The 21,303-nt window shown below is 39.7% G+C and overlaps 1 protein-coding gene across 2 annotated transcripts in view; it reads right to left on the bottom strand.

The window, feature by feature from the left end:
• Nucleotides 1–21,303, bottom strand: part of Arhgap10 (Rho GTPase activating protein 10) — a 284,074-nt gene that overhangs the window by 83,748 nt on the left and 179,023 nt on the right. For both annotated transcript variants that reach the window (XM_047567505.1, XM_047567504.1), the window contains exons 16-18: nt 17,174–17,232; nt 9,974–10,079; nt 8,475–8,634 (exon numbers count right to left, since the gene is read on the bottom strand). In XM_047567505.1, the coding sequence (XP_047423461.1) occupies nt 8,475–8,634; nt 9,974–10,079; nt 17,174–17,232 (325 nt within the window). The remainder of the gene's footprint in view (nt 1–8,474; nt 8,635–9,973; nt 10,080–17,173; nt 17,233–21,303) is intronic.

Below are 21,303 nucleotides of genomic sequence, written 5' to 3'. Positions count from 1 at the left end.
GAAGCTGACAGGCCTGACATTGCCCAATGCCCCAGAAGAGGTAGCATCTATGATGTGGGGTTCCTGTTGCATTTGAGACAGCGAACTAAAATTCACATGAGGAGAGGCCTTCCTTTCCTACTATAGCCACCAGATGTCAAAAACAGTTCATCCTTTAGTTTTCTCAACATGCAAACAAGTTAATACAATCATTTAATGTAAAATGTGATTATTCACACATTTACCAGATAGCAGCAGTGCAGGGGTTAAGAGAAAGGCTTTAGAGCTGGACAGACAGGTTCAAATCCCAGCTGGGTCTCTTGCTAATTCTATGACCTTGAGTAAATCAATCAACTTCCCTCATGTGCAAAGCATCAGTAAGGTGCACAATCGGCCCAGCTTGTCCCTGCAACCACTCTATCAGGTGGGGACATCAGTTATTTTTATTTTACAGACAAGGAAAATGGCAATGACAAGAAGTAGACCACACAAGTCACATGTAGTAGAGCTGAGATCCCAAGTCAAGGAATTTTCCTTTACAGCCCACCATGTCACATTATGCCATACTGTCTGCAAAAACGTCAATGAAATGACATATAAGGAGTTGACCCTAGGCCTGGCACATGATCATCTATCAATGTAGGCTATTATCATTATTATTATTTCCAGTTTTATCTGGAGAGATGAAAGAAACGACTCTGGAAGATTTATTTTATAAAGAACAGAACAGTGAGCAGTAGGACCATGCAAGAAACCAAGTCGATACACACCCCACACTGACCTCCCCCTAGAGGAAAGTCAGCTGAGGTGATCTCTCCTGTCCACCTGCACACACACCATGTGCCCACCCCTCACTCTCTGGTTCTAATTTTCCCTTGCAAGTACTCTTCATGGTGCTGAGAGGGGAGAAAAAAAAAAAAAAAACACATATTAAAATGAGATGAAGATAAGGAACACAATCCTCATGACCACTTTTGTTTCTGAAAATGCTGTTTGACAGTCAAGTAGTAAGCGCCCATTTCTGCAGAGGACCCATCTCTGCAGCCCTGCATCTCCAGACACTATGGCAGAGAATTTCAGAGTGGGCAGGACCTCGGAGGCCAGCAGCCTCACTCCAACTCCCCAACTCATCTCTACCATGAAGCATTCCCATTATTGAAAGCATCATGCTGTTCTTGCTTCTACTGATCAAAAACTCACCTCTTGGCAAAGTTCCACTCCCTTCTACTGAGTATGCTCAGAATGACAATGAAGAATACATCTCCCCTCTGGATGGCAGGGCTCCCATTTTCTGGTGAATGCCCCAGTGCTTTTTCTTCACTGGGCACTCAAATGCCACCGAATGACTCTCATCTCCCACATGTTCTCGTATCAAACCACTCTAGCCCCATGGGAAAACCCCATTTACCATCTCCAGAGCTGCACTCCAAGCTCAAAGCAGAGGCTTCCTATGCCCTGGCTCGACAGAAACAGCAGAATGGGCAAGACAATGTCCTCATTATTTTCCCTTCTCTCCTTAAAGGAGGGAGAAAGGAAGTTAGAAAGTTTGGGGTTTTCAAAGCATTTTTTTTTTTTTAACACTCCCAAAAGTACAAGGCCACATTAAGAAAAAAAAATACAGAGGTCATATTTTAATGCCAAGAGGCCAACTTCATGAAAACTCGAGGCACGGGGAGCTCTGAAATTCTGTCAAATAATGCTGTAAGATTTGGACTCCAAAGAGTTGATACTTGGCCTACATAAAGCTTTGAGGAACTTTGGATTTTTATGATTATTGTTGTTTAAGACATATTTTTCTCTCATATGAAAACTCGCTGCTTAGCAACTCAGGGCCAGCAAAGCTAAATCAAGAAGCATTTCGGAGTGGAGGTTTGTTTCTGTTTGTTTTTTCTTTTAAAAGATTTCTTTTTCCCATTAAATGAGAAGCACACTCTATGACTGGAAGATCCCCTGCACTCAATTGAAAATGGTTTGTAAACTATTCACTCAGCCTCATTTACGTTCAAGGATGATGGAGACCAACGCAAGAGTGATAGGATGTATGTTGCTTTTGCAGCAACAGGAAGGGAGCCGTGGGCTGTCCTCTGTCAAAGAGACCACAGCGACTGCTGCTGGGGCCCCAGGATATTGTTCTTCTCCTAGTGTTAAAGAGCAAAGCCTTTGGAGTTAGACCTTCTCAGTTCAAACCTAAGCACTGCCACTTTCTAACTGTATGCTCACAGGTGAGCTATCCTCTCACCTGTACCAAGGAACAATGTAAGAATTTTACAGTTATATAGGGATACTATCACATATTGATACAAAGGGCATTTTATGGTTTTAATAAGTATTTTAAGTGTGTTTATACATAACAAAAGCCTGTGTGGTTGTACAAGATGAACACTCCATAGTGATCCAAAAGCAGGTAATGTCACAAGAATCCAGTAAATGCTTTCTCATGCCAACCTCATGTCTTGGGCTACACCCTATGTATTATACCTTCTGTCCCTAAAATTTTCTTAACAAATTTGCATGCCACATCTCCAACTGTCTACCGGGTTTATGTTGCTGGACATACAGATAACTAAAATTTATTGTGTACAATTTAAAATTCATTCTTGCCTCCAAACCTTTTTTTCTTTCTTTTATTAAGGATGCCCCAATATTCTTCCATGATTAATTTTTTCTTTTTTTTAAATTTGGTGTATTATAATTATACATATTGCTGAGATTCATTGTTACCCATTCATACATACATGGAACGTAACAATACCATTTGGTCAATGTCAATCCCTAGGATTGAATTCTTACACTTTCCTCAGAGAACACCCACAAATCAGCCCCTAGATTCCCTTATCTCCCCAATCAGGGCAGGCCCTGACTGACTTCCGTTCTCGGGTTTTATTCCTCTTCCAGCTATTACAAACCCTGCTGTCAGATTAAGCTGTCTGAGGCAGTTTATTGAAAACTGAGTGGTCCTGGAACCTGTAATATTAAAAGCTAAAGTCCCCGAGTGGTGTTCTCAACCTCCCCACACCTGGCCCAAATCTCTTTCCAACTTCATCCTGTGCCATCGCCCATGTTCCAACAAGAACTGTTCCCAGAACATTCGCTTCCTCTCTGGGCTTCTGACTACATGATCTCCCATACCTGAAATGTCTCCTCTTAACACATCTCCACCTGTTCAGGCTCCATTCTAAAACTTATTCAAACCACCTACTCAGGGCAATTTTCCAGATTCCCCTTAGTTGAACATAAACCCTTCCCTAAAGTCTCTAAGAACACCTAGTTTCCACCATAAGTGTAACTCCTTTGGGACATTTCTTCTTTCCCTTACTGGAACTCATGGTATCATTTCTCCCAAATCTCACTTCACATCTGACTCACAGCAGGCATTGCAGGAAAAAAGGCTTTGAATTAATGCATAACAAGTTCATTTTGCAAAATTTGTGCAAAACTCACCAACTCCACGGCACAACACCAAATCGAGGCTCCTCGGAAAGTTTACAGTACCCTTTCCACCTGGGAAACACAATTTTCTGGTTTGCAAGGTTAGAAAGACCTTGATTTTTTTGGCTCATAAACACTTCTTTTAAAACAACATCTTAATGTTTCGCATGTCAATGAAGCCAAAACATATGGTGTAAGTTTCCTATCAAATACATATGGATTTTATAAAAATTTAAAAAAAAAAAGCAAAGAGGCCGAGAAAAATGATGATCTCCAGAACAGATTAACCAGGGGTCTTTGACTAATTTTAGAATTCAGCTAGAGCTCTCCTGCTTTAATTTTAGGAAGTTTCCTCTCTGTTTTTGTGACTTTCCTAGAATGGATATTTTTCACATTCCTGGGGAGGGAAAGTAAGTGATGGAAGAAAAGAAAACACCTGTCTCAGGTCATTCTCTATCCTGTCCAAGGTCCTCTTGGTTCCTGCACCCCTGCCATTATATCTTCCTTCCTCACAAGACTATTCTTTCAGCCTTACCTATCCTTCCTCTTTTTCTTTTTTTCCCCCTCCCTGCTTACAAACATTTACTCAGAGGAGCTCTATCCCTCCCCTCACTGCTTTGGAGTGAAAAGTAAGATCCTCGGGTGTGATCTGTACATCAGCTGTCTGGGAAACCCGTGGCTCATGTGCACACACGTGTCCGTAGAGTTTACATGGACAACTCCCTTGTCAGCAGAAATGTTCTTCCTCCGAGCAGAGCCTGGACTCTGAGAAGTTCAGCTGAGCAGGAGCAGAGCTGGGAGTGGAACTGTGCAAGGTAAAATGGGAGAGAAAAGGTAAGGCGACGGGGAAGTTCAGTTCTTAGAATTCACCGAGCCATGCTGATGCTCCTCCCCACAACCTCCACCTCCAGCCACTGCTATTTCCTGGCCTTAACCCATGCACACCATGGAGAACCTGAAACTCAATCCTCCCTGCCTCCCTTCTCAACTGGAAGTTAGGCTGTGTGGTCACAGCACTGCCCAGTCTCATAAAGGAAAAGGAAAACAAAGCCCTCCACTCAGTTCTATAAAGTTCCATCTCACAGCTGGGACACTTCCATCCGCTACGACTACGATAATGGCTCACTGGTGCTACCTGGAAGTCAGATCTGTTAACCAGGCGACAGTGGAACCAGCTACTTTCCAACAGAAAAATCATGTGCTTTCTCCTTAGATTCAGATAAGGGAAGATAACAGGAAGCTGTAGCATGACATGGAGTCCCTTCTTCCTAGGAGCAAGACACAGAACCTGAATTTCACAGCTATGGTCCATCAAAGTTCCCTAATTAGGATTTAACGAAATTAGGATTTAACCGAACATGGTTTCAAAGCTTGTATTCCATTTCTTTCTTTGGAAAATAAACTGTACGTATCTTCCCATGAGCTGTCTGAAGGGTGTAGTGCACACTAATGAGGTTTAATGACAGTGTGACAATACCATAAATGGAGGCATCAATTCACCACCACTGGCTACAAAAACAAGGGGAAAAAACTACTACACAAACACACACAAAAAATCAAGTTGCTTTGACTATACTGGTAAAGGGAATCACTAAACTGGGTTTCCAGCTTAACTTTTCAGTGGAGAGCAGTATTCTCACAGCTAGAACTGCTCTAGCAAATGCAACAAAGACCCAAGAGATGCTCTCACAGTGCTTTGCTCAAAGGAACTACATCTCCTCCGACTCCTTCAAAATGTACTGAATGCATGAACTCATGCAATAAATATTCACTGAGCCCCTGACATGCACCAGGTGCTGTTGTAAGTGTACAAAACCATCTCTGCCCTCAATAATGCAGCAGGGAGAAATAGAATACAATTAAGAAAGCAAGTTATGTAGGGTTGTTTTTTTTTTTTTTTTTTTTTTTTTCCGGGGGGGGGGCGCGGGGTACTGGGAAGTGAACTCAGGAGCACTAAACAACTAAGCAACATCCCCAGCCCTATTTTGTATTTCATTTAGAGACAGGGTCTCATTGAGTTGCTCAGTGCCTCACCATTGCTGAGACGGGTTTTGGACTGCAAGTTACATCATTTATTGGCTGGGTAAGAGTTACCGGATACCAGTCCCAAAACATGGTCCTCACCCCAGCTTTGACAGGCTCCCCAATGGAGGCTGTGACTTCATCTCTCCACCTTGGCAGCTGTTACATGTTTGGCATACAATACAATCCCAATTTTTAAAAAATCCTCTCAATACACAGAGGAATGACCAAGTGTCTTCAGAATTTCAAATTCCCTGTAAGAAAAGTTACTAGTAAAGTGCTGAACGGAAAGATGAGTGAAATTCAGAAGTTCCTAAAAGACTCTAAGCTGTTTTTAAAAATTATGCATTCCCTATATTAGAGAAAAGAGAAGTGAGACAGCTCAGATAAGAGATTATTCATTTTCAACCAGAGTCTCTCGACCTAGAGCCCATCAGTTTGGCAATCTGAAATTCTCAACACAATTGACAGAATGGGGGAATGTGATGTGCTTTTATATAAGAGGGTTAGTAAACTTTCATTAGCCTCTCAGAGGTCTGCAATCCCATGAAGATTAAGCAGCACTGCCCTAAAGAATAAATGTATTTTGAAAAGAACATGTACATCTTTGTCTACAGAGAAAACACACAACTTTTAATCCTGAGTCAGCATCTTCATTTTTCTTACTAGGCTTTCCTTAGAGGCAGGCAACTGGCAGTCCTGGTGAGCAAAGCAACACGGGAGCATCAGGAAGCCCCTGCTCCACATGTCCTTCACAGACCGTCCCACCTACATTTACTGACCCCGACAAAGGCCAGACAGAGTCAGGACAGCAAGCCACTCCTTCAGATTCTCAGTCCAAACCAAGCTCCCAGGGGTCAGAATAACACCAGCAGAAGTCACACTCAGGTCTTGCTTGAAAACTGCTGTGAACAAAAGCCTGATGAACATGAGTGGAACCTTCTCCCACGTTCCAGACTGAAGCTCTCTCCTGAGTTCTTATCAGACACAGGAGATGCTTCCTCCCCAGGTTGGCCATTCCCCTTGCTATTTCCCATAGTTATAAGGGAGGTGAAAATTCAACAGCACAACATGCATGGCTAACATCGCTGTTAAAAGTGACCTTCAGGTGATTCTGATGCTATTCCAGTGTTGAAAATTATGTGTCTAGAGTGGGGAGCAGCAAGTGTGTTCTGTAAAGGGTCTGACAGTACGTATTTTGCCCTGGTGGGCTATCTGACCTCTGTTTTAACTCCTCAATTCTGCGGATATGTCATCAGAGTAGCCACAGATAATATGTAATTGAGGAGAAAATAACAGTAATCTGGGAAGAGGATCACAAGGCAACAATAACAAATAGTACTTAAGTATTTAAAATGTCACACTATTCACAAGAGCTAAAATATGGAATCAACCCAGATGCCCTTCAGTGGATCAATGCAAAAAGAAAATGTGGTATGTATACTTACATGTGTGTGTGTGTGTGTGTGTGTGTGCACGCGCATGCGCACATATGCACAAAAGGGTACTATTCGACCCTAAAAAGAATGAAATTCTGTCATTTTGCAGCAACATGCATGGAACTGGAAGTCATTATGTTAAATGGAATAAGTCACACACAGAAAGACAAAAAGCACATTTGCTCCCTCATTTGTGGAACCCAGTAGGTTGATTCTGTAGAACAGAATAGATTAGTGGTCACTAGAGAGATGGGGGTGGGGAGATGGGAAGGTAAGGGGCACCAAAACTGAGAGAAAAAAGGAGTTACTCTGGTTATTCTCTAGTACAGCAGGGCAACTGCAGGTTAAACCACCTATGATATATTTCAAAATGGTAGAAGAGTACGAAACTCCCGGCGCATAGAAACAACTAATACTAGAAGAGAAGGGAATGCTAATTACCCTGATTTGATTATTACGTATTGCATACATGTACTGAATTACCATAATGCACCCCATAGAATGCATGAATATCATATCACAATTTTTAAAATATGTCACAAGGATATGGTGGGAGGGAAGAGTGCATTTTAGCAGTTTCTGTGCACCCTGACAAGGATCTCCTAATCCAAACCAATCAACCCCATCCCCAAACTATAGGCATATGAGCCCATCCCCTCCCCGCCCCTGCAGATGTAATGTGGGAGTCTAAGGGAGGAGTTCACCCTTCCCTGGCTTCTCCTCCTTCACTTGCCATTTACTACGGCTTGTTCAACCAGGAAGACTCTTTGCAAGGTAAGGTGACCTTTACAAGTGCAAACAGATGCCAGCCATGGCCAGTGGCTAGCAGGAGCTGCTCCTCCACACTCGCTCTCAGTGATGCTAACGATACATATTTTGTCATATTTTGGATCCTGAATGTTTCCCAAAGGCCCATGTGTTAGAGGCAGAACATGGTGGGAAGAAGTCCCTATAACATGGGGGCATGTCCTTAGAGGAGACAGTCGAAACCCACATACTCTTCCTGTTTCCTGGCTACCATGAGAGAGCAGCTCCCTGGCCACAGACTCGCACCATGATGTCTGTGCTGCAACATGCCCAACAGCCACAGGGCCAAGCAACCATGGACCAAAACCCCTGGAACCGTGAGTCAAAGGAAAACTTTCCTCCTTGTAAGTGGGCTGTCTCAGATCTTTCTCATAGTGGCCAGAGGCTAACACAATCCTCTTGCTCTGTCTCACTTCCTTTCAACTTCCTTCATTTGCTTTATTGTCTTTTTTCGAAGCCCCAAAGCCCTAACTTGATCAAGAGTTTAGGAGTGCTACAACACAAAATTTCAGTGAGAAACCCAAGAATGCAAGCAACAAAAGAATCTCAATTCCCAAACACACTGCAAATATTTGTCTACATCTGGATTACATGTTTCTCCATTAAACCAGAAAGGTAAGAGAAGACAAGGTCCAGATTTATAGAATTCCATCAGAAGACAGACGCTCAATGAGATTTCGTAGTATTAATAAAATTGACTCTGACAAGGAGAGAGGAGAACTCTAAGAGGCCAGTTGTATATGACATGGGTAACAGGCCCCAAAGAGGAATTCTCTTAAAGGAAAAAAACAATTTTACCTTTTCATGATTTTCAATTAAGATTTCCACCACGATATTCTGGAACTTCAAATCCATGATGGCAGCAACAGTCTCTTCCTGTGGCCTCATCAGAGTTGGTCCAAACACCACTCCTAAATTTGCCACGGTCATTAAATTCTGCTTGGAGTGATTTGAAACACTAATATTGAAGAAGGGGAAAAAGGTCTGTGTTTAATTTTGCAGCAATAACTGTAGAACATACAGTGCTCGGCAATTCTATGTTTTCTTTAAAACGAGGACTCCTGGGGCTCAAATCGCCCTCGGGATCTGCCTCTGAACACAGGGATCTGTCTGCACTACATGGTGAGGTTCCCACTTGCTCTACTACCTCTCTCTAATATTCTCCCATAGTGGCAATGGCTTTCTTAATAATTCTGTATATATGTTAAATTTCTTTCCTCCCAAAACGTAGGATACCCCACCTTTCCCCAGACCATTACATCCTTGTTTCTAGAGACTACTGGACTGTGTGGTACCTTCATAAGAATCGCCTTCACAAACAGGCAGAGCATGATCAGAACATGATCAGAACTCACTTCTGCAGCCCAGCGCCATAGTGCTGTGAACAACATGGACAGCCGTCCTCAGCAGCCCTGCCACTTAATTCAGGCCTCAACTGAAGGACCTCATTCTCAGAGAGATCTTTTATAATAACCCTCTGTATAGTCTGCAATCAATACATATTCTCTCTTTCCTTAATCAACTGTATGTTTTTCACTCTGATATCTGAAATAATTTTGTATTTTTATTGTTATCTGCTTATCTATTCACCTTAAAAAGTTTTGTGAAAGTAGGAACTTTTTCTGTCTTGCTTAACTGTGTACCTATTGATACCTAAAAAAGGCATTCAATAAATATGCATTAACCAAATAAAAGAAAGGCTATACCAGAAAGTCCTCAAGTGAGCCATAATATCTTCTGGCCTTTAATTTTATTTATGTAAAATAAAGTTTCTGAAACAGTGTTCCTTGCCTTCCTCTGTGAAATTTTATAGTTATAGTGATCTGAGAGTCATTTATATTTGGGCAAAAGGGCTAATCCTCTGCTGACTTATTAGATTTTGCTAGCTATTTAAAGAGTGGACCCTATGAAATAATTCCCCATTACTGGATTAAACAAATGTAAAGAACATGTTCAAACTCAGGGAGGTGTGAAACCATGCTAAATTTGCTAACGGATTTATAATTCCATTTCCAGAATCTGTATATGGGCAATATATAGCATTCTCCTCTTTCACTTCAAATCAAACCCTGAGTTGCTGGCAATGATGCTAAGCAAATAATTATACAACTTCACGGAGGCATCGGATTTCACCACTCTTGTCCAAAACACACATAATGAGTCAAGCGCCCAGCCTGCCCTTTCCAGGTGTGGTCCCTGGTATTGTGTATACAGCCCCAGCTCCACCCGAGCCAAATCCAAGCACACAGTCGAGCACCCACAGCAGAGAAAGTTCCGGGGAGGGAAGAGAGACTTACTTCGTTAAATGCTTCACCAAAATATCCAGCATCTCTTTATTTTTCTCTGGCAGTTTGTGCACCAAGAAATGGATAGCATTAACCCGAGATTCTGGGCTGCCACTTTCTTTACAAAAAAAAGAAAGAACGAAAGAAAAGAACAGTTAATAAAGTACTTGGAATCAAATATATTCCCCCAAACCAATAATTCTAACAGCTCATCTGTTCACGGTCTAAAAACAGATTTTAACTATATTTTGCCACCTTGAAAAGGAAAAAGATCTCTTTCCCGGTATCATTAAATCTTCTGACGTCCTCACACACACACACCCTGGCCTGGAAGGTAATTTCCCTGGGTTAAGTAGATCAGAGGGCTGCTCTCGCCTCTCCGGTAGGCCTCCACACTTCCAGCCATGGACTGCAAGTTGAATACCAGCAACAAGGCTGCTCCCTCTTATGGGTCGAACTGTATCCCCCAGAAGATGCTGAAGACACCTCAGAGTGTACCTGCTCGAAAAACTCAACCTGGGACTTACTTTAATCAGGTGTTTGCCACAGGCATGGAAATAACTGTGTACAACAGAAGGTCAAAGTGTAGGCTCACGGTGCCCAAGACACAGAGGCATGGGAGCCACACAGAGTTGCCGAGGGAAGCACAGGGTCATCAGGAGGCCGAGGGCGAGGGAAAAGTGGGGAAAAGCCTTTACTGAGGTTTTTGCAGGAAGGAAGTGCAAGCAGGTTTAGTGTTGGCTAGTTTGACTTTGGAGGATTCTGGGGCAAAGGAGTTGTCCCCACTTGTCTGGTACCTGGCCCTAGGGTAACGAGGGATGGAGAATACTGGCCTGCAGAGAGAGAGTCCACTGAAGGAGGGGTGGGAGGTGGAAGTTCACACACGAAAAGAGTGCTGGGGGTTAGCATCTCTAGGAATGGGCTAGCCTGAGAGAGGCCATCTTCTGGGGTCACGACGTTCAAGTTCCAAAATATCAGTTATAAGCCATGCTTAATACAGTTTACTTATTTGAAAACAGTCCTTAGCGATATCAGTTAAGATGACATCATAATGGGGTAGGGCAGAGTCCCTTAACCCAGTAAGACCAGTGTCCTTAGAAAACAAAGAGGGAAGATGGTCAACTGGAGATAGATAGGTAGGGGGGAGGGTATCCCCGCCAGCAGAACCAGCGATCGAAGTGGGCGTCTGCAAGCAGAGGCACGTTGAAGATGGCCGGGAGTGAGTGGCCAGAAAGGACCCTACCCACCAGTCACCAATGGAGCAAACCTTGATTTGGACATTCAGTCCCAGTATTGTGACAGAATATATTTCTGTTCTTTTAAGTCACTCGACTTGTGGTACTTTTGCTATCGCAGCCCTAGAATACCAACGTATTCCCTTTACCCCTTAAACTTGAGAATTACCTGTGGCTCTCATGAACAGTGGGCCTGATTAACTTTATCATGTTTCTGCCTGGGAAATTAACAAATCAAGACAAGGTTCATTACTGAGGAATATGCTAGAGTTTCCAGGAGTGGCAAAGAAGAGACTGAGAAGAATTTGGGGTTCTGTTTATTTTAACATTTATTTTGTTTTCAAACACTGATACCTTTTTGTTTTTTTCTGATGATAAAAATTAAATATCTTCTCTGTAAAATTTATACGACAGATAATAAAGACAACTAAAAATCACTAACACTCCAATATATAAGAGATAATGCAAAATCAGACTATAAAAACTTGTACAAATCAACCAGAGAGGAGGGGGAAAACCCCAAATAAAAACAAGCAAAAGACTGGAGAAGGGGTTTTAAAAATTTTTATACTATGATTACATATGAAAATGGACTTGGCTTTTATGAGAGAAGTAGAAATTAAACCCACAAGAGATCAACACTCGCCCACCAGAATAGCTTTAAGTGAGTACCAAGTTGGACTCAAGGTGACCCAAACATTCATATACTCACTAGCTGTGGCTTTTGCCCCTGGTGCTGGGCCTGCAGCCCAGGGCTTGCACGGGCTCAGCCGGCTCTCCTCCACTGAGCTACGGCCCGGCCGTAGGTGGGAATAACTTACAGTCACTCTGGAGACGTGTTTGGCAGATCTGCTAAAGCTGAACAAACACATACTCTAAGCTCCAAAAATTCCACTCATAGGTACACGACCAGAAGACACGCACACAAGTGTTCATTAAAAGACAGACGCTAGAATGTTCACAGCAGCACTCTTTGTAATAGGCCCAAAGTGGAAAACAACCCAAAAGTCCATCAGAAGTAGGACTGATCAATATATTGTGCTATGTCCACACCATGGACTGTAACGAGAATGCTCTACCGCTTTTCACTATGTGGACAAAGCTCACACACTGAGTGAAGAAAGGCAGACATAGCAGAATGGTTTTCATCGGATTACAGTTATGCACAGTGCAACCCAAGGAGTCTGAAGTCAGAAACAGTCATACCCCAAAAGGTGGACAGTGGCCACATGGGTGTGAGAAGGGCTTCACCTTGGATCACGTTTGATTTCTTGACCTGGAGGCTGTTCACTTGGTGAAAATTAACTGTACACTTCTTTGTGCACACTGATGTTATGTTTCAACAAGTCAAGTTCACTAGAATTCAAATTCCCCATAATAAATCTCATTGTAAAATGAGCTGGTGGGTTTTAGGTCTAATCCTTTCAGAGTTTTCTTCCCTTTACTTGGAATGAAATGTTTAAACAGCCCATTTCATTTAACAGAGCATGGACGACTTTCCATCTCATTAAACCAGTGCCACACCATCAATTTTATGAAATGGACATTGTTTCCAATGTTGGCAAAGTTAACTCTGCCCAGTTTACACCCCAAATAACAGTGCCGGAGAGTGAAGAATGGGATTTTACAAGAGGACACTGAGACAGTAGTCACTAAAGGGAAAGGAACAAAAAGGCTAAAGCTACAAAGCACAAGATGAGGCAGAACGCGTATTATCAAAATCGTATTACCTAACAAAAAGTTTTTACATAGACTAAAATTATCACTGAAAACAAGAGCACAACTGTCTCAAGAGTTAGGTAATAAATTACAACCCAGTTCTAAATCTGGAGTTAAAACCAAGATACTCATCAGTGTTGAAAGAAACAAAAACACAATGATTTCAATTCACAGTTTTAATCTTCAAAAAGTAAGATACAAGCATCAACTCTGCAAAAATAATCAAGAATTCCAAGGGAATAAAGGATAAGAATTTCATATTTTAACACTTAAAAGTTTTTGAAAAGTGTGTACTAAAAAGTTACTTTTAACTCAGAAGTCTGTATCTTGACATTAAAAATCATTTTTTCCAATGAAAACCTAGTTTTAATATGTTAGCATTTATTACTTACCCAAACACAAGCTAGAGAAGTAGTTTCCCACCCTCTAGGGATAATGTTCTTCATTTCTAAAAATAGAATTTCTCTTGAAAAATAGTCAAAACCTTCCACTCTTTCTCGAGTCCCTCTCCCACAAGCCCATCCCACCTCATCTGAAATCACATTTTTTTCCAAGCTTTCTCCCTGTTTTTTCTTTTAAAAAAAAAAAAAAAAAAATCAACAAAGCTTTTAAGATAAAACTATCTGTTCTAATACTGTCTTATTTTGGCATTACTCAGAACTTTCTATTAACAGACATTTCTATATGGCTATAGCAGAATGACTTCAAGGTTTCCACAAGAATTTTTTTTCATCTAAAATCAGTTATCATTAGTTGCTTATGCTTCATGCATTTTATATATATATATTTCAATGACAAAGAATAATAGGCATAACTTTTTTAAAAAAATCTGGACACTGGGTTAATCATACACCAAATTCGTGAAATATGCCAGGGAATTAGGAGTTTACTGTAATAGAAAAAAAGCATTTTAATTGTGAAACTACACACCAGCATCTATCACATTTTAGTGTCTATTTGTTTATGATGCTGTGGGCAACTGAGACCAAAAAGAATGATCAACTTACTGGAGCTTCTTAAAGACACACAGGTAAACAAACGTTATATTAATATTTAAACACCATACATCAATCATACTGTAATTTAAGGAAAGCATTAGCAGTAACTACCCCAGAACTTTCCAAGGAACTAGCGGGCTTCTGACAGCAGACATCCAGAACTCTAATTCCTCTATGGGTTCCCCATCTACATGACAAACACAATAGGCCGAGGGAGGCCAATGTCACTAGATGGCCAATTACTTTAATTTCCAGGTTTCTAAATTCTTCCCCACCTAGATCCTGTCTTGCTTCCCATGAGGGTTTACCAGTAAGGATAGAACATTCTGGTTGAGCAAACACACCTATGCACTGGATCCTACAATAGTTACATTTCTTGTCAGAAATGACCCTAACAACTTTGTGATTAAGATTATGCTTCCCAAGTAACTTGACTACAGGAAGAAAATATACTGAACACAGGAACACAAGCACTCTGGTTTGAGAGACAGTTGATGAGTTGTTCATACGATGGGTCCATCCATGCTCATCAAGATAATAGGTCAAGGACTCTGCCTACAGACCAAGGGTTACGACATTCTCAAAGGTAATTAGCATCATGCACAGGACATCCAGGTAGATGCCTGCAGCCTTCCAAATTGGACACAACTTTTTGATTTCCTGCACAGACCAAATAAACTGCATTTCTGTATTGTGAATTTCTATATCAAAAGCTCAGTACAGTATCTTGAAAGGTAGATGGTCTCTACTTCCTTTAAGTCATCTTAATGATCTCAGCTACCAATTCAACTCTTAATTTTCTTAAAGGAAAAAAGTCTACTTCCAATGCATTTAACATTGAATCATAGGTTGATTTTTCATAAAACAAGGAAAGAATACTTGGTTTTTTGTGATGATGACATAGATCATAGTTTTCTATCATGACCTCAAGGAATTAACTCAGAGGTTTTCAACAGAAAACCAAAGGAACAAAACGGATTCAAGAAAAGGAAGGGACCCAGGAGAAACCTTCAGAACTCACAGCAGGCAGGGAGAAGAGAGGATCTCAACACCACAGAACAGATGGAAACCAGCACACATGACTGAGAAGAATCAAAAATTAGTTTCCATGCTGGTGTGAGAGGCGGTAACAAAGACTGGTAATGCTTGGTAATTTTAGCAATCAGCTCAGTTAACAGACATTTTAGCAAGACAAGGTAAGCTATGCCACCCTTAATGGAAAATGATAGCATAACCACAATTCCAATTCTCCAGCAATATTCAAAGGGGGAGACTAATTTTGGGCATCTGATTTCTGTGACCATTTTACTCAATACTTAGAGGTACATATGAAAAAGATTAGAGATCTGCTCCCTCACTCCTAAGAGGCACTGACTACAGAGGAAGGGTACTCACAAGAGATGAAAATAAAAGCTGTGCCCTGGAAATATCGAACCCTAAAAGAATCCTATTTGGTACATGTGCTTTTTCTCATTTAATAGAGTTACTATAGGTCCTGTTCCAACCACGACTGCAGTTAGGTGCAAATCCATGCCAATAACCACAGTAGCTACAGTATGCCTTTGTGACAGCCCTGTTATTCAAATCATCAAGAAGGCTCTTACAGCATCACCAGAAAGTCAGGAAACCAAGTAGGGCACACATCCAGCAGATAATGAGACTTTTCACATCCACACAATTCTTTGCACAACATAGTTCAAATATGCCTTCATGATCCTCTACCACCATGGTCCTCTCACTACCTTGTAAAAAGGTCCTCAGAGGTAGGAAATTCCTTATCTGGCAAAATCTGATATCAGAATTTCAAACACATTGCATTAGGCTATGGACATGATAATATTCCTGACGCTCACTTGTGGCAATTTAGACCTTTATTCCATAATCACTTTATCTTTCCCCAATTCCCAAAGGATTCGAGATGAAAGCTGGCACTCTTGTGCTTTTTCCAGTCTCTAAGGCGAACAACATGAAATGATTGTCCTCCAACCAAGTTTAATTTCTCTTTTCCTAGTTTGCCAAAAATGCTACAGGGAAGGAATCAAAACAACTAAGCATTTGCTTGAGTTATGGCCAAGAAAACCTTCCCCCACTTCCTTGATCGCACAAATTTTGGGGGAGAAAAAAAAATCTCCTCTTCCATGTAAAAACAAAGCTGAACAGAACCACATTTTTGCCTTTTCCCAAAGCCTATTTTACAAGTGTAGTCTAATGGAGCCTACACGTTGCTTCCTTCGGCAACATCCGAGGAACCTTTACACTGGCGGGAGCAGAGACCTCACAAGAAGATGACATTTAAAGCCATGTTCAGGCAGCAGTAACATGGGACCCAAAGGGATTGCTTTAAGTTTTTCAACAGATTAAACTGTGGACGACATCCAAGGGGGGAAAAAAATAAAAGGAAATGAAAATACAATTTCAGCTACTGTCAATGCACCTGTGAAAACCAATACTGCAAAGTTTAGCCAGTGGAACTGGGGTTTTCAATTTTAAATAGTTTCCTCTATTCTGGCAAGTGACTTCACGTGCCTCAACCTTCATTTCCTTAACTATTAAATACCTCACCAGTATACTTCAGAAGAGGAGGATGATCAAACAGTGCTGAATACAAAAAGTGGGCTCTGTGATAATAAAACCAGAAAGCCTGGTTTTATAAAAAATCTGATCATGAATTAAAATTCCACCAACTACAGGCCTTTCTCATTTAACACTTTATCACGTATAATTCACTAACAAATACTGCTTGGGCTTCTGGCATAATATTCCTTCTCATAATATTCCTTCTGTCTGTAATTTCCATCTAAATATCTAAGTGACGCCTTCTCCAACCCACTAATCTCTCCGACCTCCCACGGGTTAAATGCTTCATGTTTCCACAACATTTCATATCATTATTCTATATTTCATGGTATAATGAGAGAGAGGTGGAAGCCCTAATCCTTGCTATAGAAGTGATTCCTGGGGTCAGGAATTCTGTCATGGTTCTACATACCCAGACTCTACTAGTGTTGTCTACCTGTGACTAATACGTAATAAGCAATAATGTTCATGAATGAATGAATGAATCCATTGTCCTCATTTTTACTTTCTTTCTAAAGGGGGAAAGGGACACATCATTTACAATGATTTCTGTTTTTAACAAAGGCCTCAACAAGATTAAATTTTCATGATTGATTTCAATTTAATTTCATTAAGTTCAATTTTTAGTCTGTACACACTATGAACTACAAAACTATGTCTCTCTACCTCTATGATTTACTTACTGGCTGGAACAATGAAATCTCCATGTAACTCATAGGTCATGAGAGGCTCGGGAAGACTCCTGTATGAAAAGAAGAGTTTTTTAATTAGCAAAAGAATCCAAACAAGTCACCTCAGAGTTTACTTTTTATAAAACATTGTTAAATTTGTTGGGCATTTCTTAGCTATCATGCAAAACCTCCTTAGGGAATATCTTTACATATCAAAAAGATATATAAATCAAATGAAGCACTTCATGAACTGCTGCTACCTGCACTATGCACTATCAAAGCTGAAGCAACCACAAATCCCTATAAAGTCTAAGCATGTAGCATTTCATCTCTAATCTTGGAAAGTACCTTTAGGAATATCTTGGGTCATATTTGACTTCTTTTCACACACTAACATATTAAAAGTCAAACACTATCTAACCAAATATAAGCACAAAATTTGGAAAATCATCTTTAAGATATTAGTCAACGATAACACAAACACACACAAAGTACATAGAAAATGGCTGGGATGTAGCTCTGTGGTAGAACACTTGCCTGGCTAGCATTCCCGAGTTCCTGGGTTCAAACCCCAGTATCATGAAACTTAAAAAAAATTATGCAGAAAAGATTACATAAATCAAATCCTCTTCCCTCTTAGTATCTTCATTTTAAAAATCAGCATATTTAAAAAATCATTATGCCTATGTAATAATGAAAGATAATTATAAAGTTGATGACTTTGAAGTTTATACCTATAAAATTAGATTGATGACAACTTTAAAAATATACACAGCATTTTAATTTTTAACAAAATTAAATGGTAGTATATTCTATCCCATGATCAACAGAATGCTACAGTTCATTGAACCTTGCAATATGTCTTAAATTGTACAATACTGACTTTGTGACAAGTCAAGGAATACTTCAACAAGTATCAATATGCACAGTTTTTCTTCAGGGCAATCTGGCAAGACATTGAGAACTTCTGAAAGATTGAAATCCTGCAACCCAGAAATTCCTCTTCAAATGTCTAAAAAGAAAACCAAAGATGTACAGACACACACACGAAAAAATTTAAACATCTGCAAAAGTCAAGAATACTGCCAGGGATAAAGGTCATTTCATATTGATAAAAAGGTCAACTCATCAATGCTACTACAAAACTAAATGTTCACGGATCAAACAGTTTCAACGTACATCATGCAAAAACTGATGGAATTGCTATAAAAAACATGACTCCACAGCCACAGTCGGAGGCTCAATATCCCTCTATCTGAATAAGTGCTAGAACAAGTAGACAGAAAATCCATCAACATACATACGATGTGAACACAACCATCAGCCAACTTCACTTATCCACACAAAATGTGTCACCTAAATGACACTGCACCACAAGGGGGGCACGTTTTCCCGGTGCATGCGACCATTTATTCTCCGAGATAAACCAGATTCTGGTCCACGAAACCAATCAATAAATTTAAAGTGTTCAATTCATGCAGAGCATGTTCTTTCATTGAAATAAAAATTGAATTTAAAAAAATCAGTAACAGGAAGAGCTGGAAAACACCAAAGGAGGAGATTCTAAAGTATTCTGAATAAATGAAATGAAAATATATCAGTCTTAGGAATGCTGATAAAGCTGTATTCTGGAGTACATTTATACTATTAAACATCTACATTAGAAAAGAAGAAGACCTTAAACCAATGAGTTTACTTTCTACCTGAAGGCAAGGGAGGAAAAAAGAATAAATTAAATGTGAAGTAATAAGAATAGATATATTATTGACCAAAAAGGAAATCAGTGAAAACCAAAAATAGAGCAATTAATTCCAAATCAGTTATTTAAGATGATCAATAAAATTGATAAATCTAACCCAAGTGACTAGAAAATGGAGAAAACATCAACAGCCATTCTCCAAGAAGGAGAATGGTTACTGCAGAATCACTGTGGGTTCTAACAACATTAAAGAGAAAACAGGGAACATTACAAATGGTTTCATGTCCATAAATGCAGCAATTTACAAAAGATGGACAAATGTCTTAAAAGATGCAAACTACCTAAGCTCACTCACAATAAAAGATAACCTAAGTAGTCCTATATCTGTTAGTTCTCTATCTGTTAAAGAAACTGAATTTATAGTTAAAAACCTAGTTTGTCAGAAAGCTCAGAACCAAGATGATTTTGGTAGTGAATTCTATCAAACAATCATGGAAGAAACAATATCAGTTCTAATTATATTTTTTCCAGAAAAATAACAGCGTGTGTTCTTCCAGAAAACAGAATACTTACTCATTTTGTGAGGTAGAATATCAAAACTAAAAAAATTTCAAGAAAATGACAGACCACCACCACTAATAACAAACACCACTTTAAATAAAATGTTAGTAAATGAAATTCAACAAGATAAATAAAAGGATAAAAAAAAATCACAGCCAACCTGGCTTTATCACAGGAATGTGACATGGACCTAATATTTTGAAAATCAACGCAATACCAACAAGCAAAACGAAAGAAGAAAAAAAGTCCTGTATGATCATCACAATAGATAACATAGTGGAAAAAAGGACCATCTTTCCCACAAATGATAATGCAAGTACTGAACATCCATATGTAAAAGTGAATTTGACTCCATTCCTCATATCTTATACAAAAACCAACTTAAAACAGGTAAGTTTTAGAAAACCTAAAATAGAATTTCTGCAAGGAAAAAATAAAAGAAAACCTTTATGACTTTAGGTTAAGCCAAGATTTATTGTTATCACCAACAGCACAGTCCAAAAAAAGAAAAAAAACTGATAAGCTGGACTTCATTAAAGTTATTAATTTCTTAATGAATGACACTGTTAAAAGAATAAGACAACCTATGTACCCAAAAACGTTCAACATTAATAGTCACTGAGGAAGTTCACATTAAAAGCACAATGAGAGCTGGGGAGATAGCTCAGCTGGTAGAGTGCTTGCGAGCACAAGGCCCTGAGTTTGATCCCCAGTTTGATCCCCAGTACCTACTAAATCAGCTAAAATTTTTTTAAAAATATGACCATCAAGAGTTGATAAGGATAAAGAGGAAGCAAGACTTTTGTACACTGCTAGTGGAAATATAAATAAATACATCAAATTTGGACAAAAGTTTGTCAGTCTCCCCAAAAGTTAAGCACAATCTAGTCATTCTACTCCCAGGATTTATTCATAAGAAACCAAAGTGTAACAGAGCATAGTGGCACACACGTGTAATCCCAGTGGCTCAGGAGGTTGAGGAAGGAGGATAGAAAGTTCAAACCCAGCCTCAGCAACTTAGCAAGGGACTTAGCACCTTAGCCAGACCCCGTCTTTAACAAAATATTAAAAAGGGCTGGGGTGGCTCAGTGGTTAAGCGCCCCTGGGTTCAATTCCTAATACAAAAAAAAGAATGAACTTTGGAAAATACACTACAACACGGGCAATCTCTACTTATTCTAAGTGAAAGAATCCTGATTTTCTTTTTCTAAAACACATGCTGTATGGTTAATTTATACAGAATTATAAGAAATCCAAATTAACATAATGGCATAAAGCAGAAAAACAATTACCTAAAGGTGATGGCTGAGAAGGGAGAGGTACAAAGAATTGGGGCATTTCCAAGGACTGTTCATCTTGATAATGGTGATGGTTTCACACATATCACCATAAATAAATACATCAAGCTTATCAAAATGTATACTACAAATATGGAGAGTTCATTGTATTTCAAATACACAATAAAGCTGTTTAGCTGATTATATGTCAGTTGCACTATAATAAAGGTTAAAAACCAAAAACAAATGCAAAAAACTATTACAAGTATGTTCCTTACCATAGCTTATGATGCTTCAGGACACACACATATACAAAATGACAATGTAGACAAATGAAAACTTCCCTTATTTCTGCTCTTCTTCCCCTTCTTCCCCTACACTCCCATTTACAAAAGGAAAAAGGAATCAAACACATCACAACCTAAACCAGGAGAAAGACTAACCAGAAGTCAACCTCTGGGGTTTTGGTTTCAAAGTAAGGGCAAGCAGAAAGAGCAATGGAGAAAAATGGTTATCCAGCAGAAAAGGAAAACAGGGTGCAAAATTGAAAAGAGAAAAGAACACCAAGAACAACCAGAGAGCATTTCTTCTCCAATAAAAATGAA

This window comes from Sciurus carolinensis, chromosome 10 (genome assembly GCF_902686445.1).
Source record: "Sciurus carolinensis chromosome 10, mSciCar1.2, whole genome shotgun sequence".
NCBI classification, from domain to species: Eukaryota; Metazoa; Chordata; class Mammalia; order Rodentia; family Sciuridae; genus Sciurus; species Sciurus carolinensis.
This window is presented reverse-complemented; position numbering and strand designations above follow the sequence as displayed.